General features: G+C 49.4%; 2 protein-coding genes across 3 annotated transcripts; both read left to right on the top strand.

Moving 5' to 3' along the window:
• The first annotated feature begins 2,075 nt into the window (after nucleotides 1–2,075).
• Nucleotides 2,076–4,215, top strand: LOC113205394 (uncharacterized). Its single transcript, XM_026420995.2, has 4 exons — nucleotides 2,076–2,312; nucleotides 2,394–2,615; nucleotides 2,689–2,976; nucleotides 3,061–4,215. The coding sequence occupies exons 1-4, from the start codon at nucleotides 2,193–2,195 to the stop codon at nucleotides 3,430–3,432; spliced, it is 1,002 nt and encodes a 333-aa protein (XP_026276780.1). The 5' UTR covers nucleotides 2,076–2,192; the 3' UTR covers nucleotides 3,433–4,215.
• Nucleotides 3,441–6,000, top strand: LOC127751857 (zinc finger protein 423-like). Of its 2 annotated transcripts, none has more exons than XM_052276038.1 (5): nucleotides 3,441–3,949; nucleotides 4,399–4,691; nucleotides 4,770–5,483; nucleotides 5,567–5,794; nucleotides 5,865–6,000. In XM_052276038.1, exons 2-5 carry the CDS (start codon nucleotides 4,534–4,536, stop codon nucleotides 5,941–5,943), a joined length of 1,179 nt encoding a protein of 392 aa, XP_052131998.1. In that variant the 5' UTR covers nucleotides 3,441–3,949; nucleotides 4,399–4,533; the 3' UTR covers nucleotides 5,944–6,000. The 2 variants fall into 2 exon arrangements, with proteins under 2 accessions (XP_052131998.1, XP_052131997.1); XM_052276037.1 differs by having other exon boundaries at nucleotides 3,441–3,862.
• The last annotated feature ends 9 nt before the right edge of the window (nucleotides 6,001–6,009 follow it).

Below are 6,009 nucleotides of genomic sequence, written 5' to 3' on the forward strand. Positions count from 1 at the left end.
GGGGGGGGGGGAGGGGGGGCAGTCGGTAATCTATGGTTGCGTGCCATTGAATCTATCCTAAGCTACAATCGCTAAACTACAGTTTTCGTCTTCTGTCCCCACCAGGTCATGGATCTGTTACCGGACGATGTCCTCCTGGAGGTGATGATTTTGCTTGACGTCGAGGACCTCTTAGCCGCACGCCTCGTGTCCAAGAGGTTTGGCTCGCTGGCTATGAACCCTGCTGTGTGGCGACATCAGATTCTGTCCGTCGGCTTCGGCAGGCCATGTAGACCTACCTTGGTGTGTCCGGTGCTGCGGATGGCGCCATGCCTGCGCCGGTTGGATGTCGACTTCCCAGCCGACGGCTGCCAGTTTGCGTACATCTCGACCAGATGTGCCGTGGCAGAGTTGCGCTTGACAGTGTGCAAGGCCGAGGGCTTCGTGCAGGCGACTGCGGTAATCCGCGCCCAGGAGGCGCTCGGCCGGCTAAGAATTCTTCAGATTGCGTTCTTGCCATGGAATTCGGATTCCGTCTCTGCTAGCTCGACTGACGCCCTGATGATGACTCTCGGCCTGACGTCGGGCCTGGAGCACCTAGATGTTAAATTTCCGCCATGTCTACCGTTTACCGCAGCTAATCTCGCTCGACACAACACCCAGCCTAGGCCGTCGCTGAAATATTTTCGTTGGGATCCGTTAGATCAGAAGACATGGTCATTCATCCACTTCGTGCTGTCTGTGCACGCCACCACCCTCGAGCAGGTTGACTTGCTTGAAGTGGGTGTTGGGGGAACGGCGAAACCGCCCTCGACTTCAACGTCAACTGCGCTCCTGCTGTCCGGGATGCCAAATCTTCGCAAGCTAACTTGCGGTATGCTACCTGGGCTCGCAGCCGTAGCAATGTGCGAATCGTTAAGAGTAGTGAAACTCTCCGTGAGGAACACTTTGGGTTTTAAAGTCAAGGAAGACGTGGCGACGCCGTTTCTTCGACGTGCCACTCAGCTGGGAGAAGTAGAATTACTTTTGTATAACTGCGATGAGCCTGCCTTTCCCTACCCAAACCTCATCCTCGGCCTAACATCATCCAGCCAGTCGAGCGTTGAGATGCTAACGATCAGGGCCAATCCAGGCTGGCACAGCACACGGTCGTGTTTGAAGTCGTTGTTCGCTGCCCTCGTCGCCGAGATGCACTCTTTGCCATACCTGCGACGCCTAGTGGTCGATGAAGCGACAGACGAGCTGCTGCTGGGCATCACACCGGCCACGGCGCCGCACCTGGAGACGCTCATGTTATGGAGCTCAATGAACCCATCTCTATCCACCGGTACTCCATCATGCGCGCACACCTGGCTCCACATGCCCGCAATTAAGGCGGTGCTGTCCATGAACACCTCGCTCAAGTTGTACATACCATACATACAAAAGTTTTGTCCTCCAACAAGACTCTGTGAATTGTGTAAGCGGGGCTGTCAACGGAATTATAATGAAATTGAAGAAGTGGACGCCTCTAGCAAATGCTGGATTCTCCTTCCTCGAGATAAATTTTGTAATTAAAAATGAAATTTGTTTGATAATATTTTTAAAAATTGTTATTGTGTTTTTCACTTCTCATGCTGTATACAATATCTTTCAAAAATTAATTTTGTCATATGTAAAGCAATAGCATACAGCATATTGGCTTAAAAAGTTGGGTGAAATAAATAAAAATGTTTGTAGCATATGACCAAACCAAATTTAGTAATACAAAAACTTGAGGGATCAAGTCCTAATACCCTCACAGCCCGCCCCTTCACCATGATCGAGCTCTCATGCCGTGCCGCCGTCCAGCGCCGCTTGGGTAGGCACATTCTTGTGGAAGTGCGCAGTGGGGCTGAGCGAGTGGCCTACCCTACCCCTGCCATCGACAGTCCCGCTCTCCAATCCACTCGGACCACTCGCCCTCTCCCACCCACCCCCATCGTGTTGCAGACACAGACACGGCCGTTACGCCAGTGGAGAGCAGCAGGGCGTACTAAACTCTGCCAACTCTCCTATTTTTGATCTCCTCTGTCCCCCGCCACCACCACGCGCACGAGGCGCGCGCAGCTAGTAGTCGGAGCCTTGCTTGTGCTCGTGGGCGAGTGCAGCGCGCCCGCGGCTCTCAAATCGAGAGCTTCATCCCCCGCGACCATTACCCTGAGCATGTGAAAAGCGATTAGCGCCACGGAGTGATGACGGAGACGAACATCTCCGGGATGGACACCTCGGCGGCGGCGGCGGCGCTGCCCGACCTCATACTCCTGCAGGTGATCGGGCTGCTGCCCGCCGCCGACGTCGTGTCCATCGGCCAGGTAAGGCAGAGCTCCCCACCGTAGAGGTTTGCGCACTCGAGGACGATAGTGTGTATGGCACCTCCGCGCCGCTCTTCGCAGGTGTGCCGCCACTGGCGCCGGGTCGCCTTGGGCGAGGAGGTCTGGCGGCGCCGGGAGCTAGACGCGACCTGCGACGAGGCCGACGGCGGCCGCCAGCTGGTTCGCGTGCTGCGCTTCGCGCCCTGCCTCGCCGGCCTGAGCGTGGCCACCACCAGCTGGAGCAGCCCGCGGCACGCCGCCAGGGCCGCCGTCAAGCAGGCCCTGCTGCAGGCCGACTGCAAGGTACAGTAAGTTACGCTGAGGTCACTTACCCGCTCTGCATCGTTAGTCCACACTGACTGGCCCGGCCGTCCAGGTGGAGCGCATCACGGACGTGTGGTGCCATGTGGACGGCGAGTGGGCCTCGGCGATGCTGGCGGTGCACGCGGACCACGTGCGCGAGGTGGGCGCGTGCCACGTGGACGGCGCGCTGCTGCAGGCCCTGCACACCATGGCGCTGCACCGCGCGCTCCGCGGCCTGCAGGTCTGGCACGGCGACGTCGCCCTGCGTGTCCAGGACGACGACCTGGCCTTCGACGAGGAGGACGGAGAGGGCCGGGGACAGGGCGGACTGCAGTGGGTGGACATCTTCGACATACCCCAGGTACGCCCAGGTGTGTGAGAGTACGTGTCCGTGCCCCGGGTATGCCGCGACACGGTGCCTTCACAGAGAAGCTCCTCTGCGCAGGCCACGACCCTCTCCCTGCTGCGAGCGCACCGCCGGACTCTCCAGGAGGTGACCCTGCACGTCGGTACCCCCGCGCCATCCGCTGTGGGCTGGGGCTGGCGGCACCAGGACGACCGCTGGCCCGACACCTGCAGCCGGCTCCACTTGCAGCTGTCCGCGTGCAGCCTGCAGGCCCTCCAGTCCCTCTTCCTGGACCGCTACGGACGGTCGCACCCCTTGCCCGCCTGTGCCGCGCAGCTCGCCGACCTGAGGGGGGCACTCCCGGGCGTCACCGTGACGTGCCTTCAGTGCGAGGAGGACGCGAAGAGCAAGAAGACGTCGGGGGCCTCGAGTCCGTCCACCCCGAGCTTTGTACAGCAACCGGGCTCGTAGAACAAGAATATCCACAGACTGCGATACCCCTTGACGGGAGCGCCGATACTCCACACTCGAATCATGGCAATGCGTGTAGCCAACAGAGCACATCGAAGTTTCTTTCCGGGGTCACGTTGTGTCGGATCGCCGATGATCCCTCTTACTCATTGAAGCATCAATTTATTACTTATTTTAACCGTATTAACATACGATTTCGACTGTAAAAACAATTATGCTGTACTGTGTTTCTAGTAAATCATAACAGTTTTAGGGGTGCACGTTGGTACTGAATTTCTCATGTTTATGCTATGTTAGTGTTGGTGAATCAGGAAGAAGGATACATTTTTGCTCGAAATGTGTTCTATTTGTGCGTTTTGCTCAATTTCCTCGTGTAAAAATTGATCAAATACACAGCATCTTATTTCTCTTGGTCGGGAAGCTCTTGAAGGTACGTGTGCATCGAGCTTATCGCGGAATGAAAATGTTTCACCACCGTGCAAGTGAACCAAGCAGCCAACGATTGCCATTACGTGATGTAAACAATTCTTTCTCAATCCCTCACTATTCCATAAAGTGCATGGACATACGAGACATCAAATGTTATTAAGCAGTATTGTTGACTCAGACGTTACGTTACCGCATTTTTAACCCCTAAGTGTAGGAGTCACTTCACATCTTTTCCCCATACACTTATTTGGGATGAACAGGACTTTCCTTCTGTCTGCTATGTGTATACTACAGTGTAAAATGCAATCATGTGAATCAAATCCCCCAAATAAAATACTTTATTTCCTGTCCGTTCTTCACATGTCTCTTAATCGATGTTTCACATTGAGTAGTTTCAAGTAACGCCTAGCAAAACTCCCACTGTATTACGATTACATATTTGTGTTCCTTACATCTGTTTTAACTTATGTTTCCAGTTGGTTTCAATTTGTTTTCTAATATTTTTAGCTATCACCATGAAACTTTAATTGTCAACAGGGAAAGTCTTCAGTAAATTCTTGAATTTGCACCATGAACCGAATAATTCAAGGGAAGAGATTCTGTTTAACGTTAGAGTGCCACAATTATCATGACTTGTAACAAGAACGTCAACAAAGTTAATTGATTATAAACATGGAAAGTTCAAACCCTTATGGTGCACTCCCTGTGCCTGGGCAGCCCACAAGAGAGAGTGCTCACCAAGATATTTTACACAGTGATGATTTTAACTCAATTCACTCTCAAAATCTTCTCAACTTTATACCTCCTCTCCATAATACTCAAAATAAGGAGTAAGTACTTTTAAATTTGTGACTATTCAATTTACAACTCCTGAAGCATTTGTTTAATAATTTTCCCAATTTTTTCAGGAGCTTGGATTTACATGAATACAATCCATCTTCCAGAGAAAGTTTACAAGTGGAAAATTTGCATTCATCTTTAATGGGAGATGACCCTAATTTTCTTTTTGATCCATTTTCTTCGACCCATATGCTTGGGGATAGATCTTTATCAAAAAGCAATGATATGCAAAACAATTTGCAATCCCATCCAATGGATTTCTCAGGTCAAAATATGACCATTTCGTCTGAAAATGAGAATCACTTTGATTCTGTCTCAGAGTCTCCCCAATCTCACAAGGCAGAGGTTTCCATGTCTTCTCATATTTTCAGTAAACCAATGGAACCCATTGAAACTGTTCCTTCTGAAGAAGTAGATAATTTGAGAGACCATTTAAAACATGATCAGTCACATCTAGATTTGGGATTGAGTTTAAGAACAAAAGATAATAATGAAGGTGCGAACAGCAGTGTGATTAACCAAGTTCATCCCCAGTCAAATCAAAAAATCAAGCTTGCAACTGACTCATTTTTGTATGATGACATAAGTCAGAAGTTATCCTGTCAAAGCAGTCCCTCAAACAAGACAAAAAATCAGCATGACACTGCTGACAACTGCAAAGAAGACAGCTATACTTTCATGTGTAAATATTGTCCAAAATCTTACAAGACTCAAGACCGTTTTGAAAAACATGTATCATTACACCCTTACGAAACATCAGCAATTCAGTGTTCAAAATGCGGGTATGTAGTAATCTTCCTTTCTTCCTCATTCAAAGCATTGTATAGAATAATGTCTAACAATTTTTTTTAAATGATGATTTTAGGGAAATTTTAGGAAATTATATGCTGCTCCGTGAACATAAACAAGCTGAAGATTACTTAAGTTCTTGTGACATTTGTGGTCAAGTTTTCCCCAATGAGGACTGTATGATTTGTCATATAAGAAATACTCATAATGATTTTGATGACTTGTTTGAAGATGAGAGCAGTTCTCAAGAATGTGGAAATGCATCTAATGCACCTACTATGGAAACTGCTCCAGAAAATGAAAGGTTTGTTTGATGCTCTTTACCTTCTCAATAAAGAATGATCCTGTCAATAAAGTCTTCATTTGAATTCCAGCTATGTGCCAGAGGGAGTATCTAATGAAATAAATGATCTACCACATGAAATTTGCTCAGAATTAGCCAATGAAAGGTGAGTTTAAAACTGCAGTGATAAAAATGAAATAGGATTAAACTATTTTATTTTATACACACAGAAATAA

The sequence above is a fragment of the Frankliniella occidentalis genome, unplaced genomic scaffold, assembly GCF_000697945.3.
Source record: "Frankliniella occidentalis isolate FOCC.00 unplaced genomic scaffold, Focc_3.1 Scaffold1450, whole genome shotgun sequence".
Classification (NCBI taxonomy): Eukaryota; Metazoa; Arthropoda; class Insecta; order Thysanoptera; family Thripidae; genus Frankliniella; species Frankliniella occidentalis.

Excerpts from the sequence above, each read along its gene's own strand:
- LOC127751857 (XM_052276038.1), top strand. The coding sequence starts at position 4,534 with ATGGAAAGTTCAAACCCTTATGGTGCACTCCCTGTGCCTGGGCAGCCC. Across the intron at positions 4,692-4,769 it reads CATAATACTCAAAATAAGGA|GAGCTTGGATTTACATGAAT; the intron begins GTAAGTACTTTT and ends CAATTTTTTCAG. Across the intron at positions 5,795-5,864 it reads ACTGCTCCAGAAAATGAAAG|CTATGTGCCAGAGGGAGTAT; the intron begins GTTTGTTTGATG and ends TTTGAATTCCAG.
- LOC113205394 (XM_026420995.2), top strand. The coding sequence starts at position 2,193 with ATGACGGAGACGAACATCTCCGGGATGGACACCTCGGCGGCGGCGGCG. Across the intron at positions 2,313-2,393 it reads ACGTCGTGTCCATCGGCCAG|GTGTGCCGCCACTGGCGCCG; the intron begins GTAAGGCAGAGC and ends CGCTCTTCGCAG. Across the intron at positions 2,616-2,688 it reads TGCTGCAGGCCGACTGCAAG|GTGGAGCGCATCACGGACGT; the intron begins GTACAGTAAGTT and ends CCGGCCGTCCAG.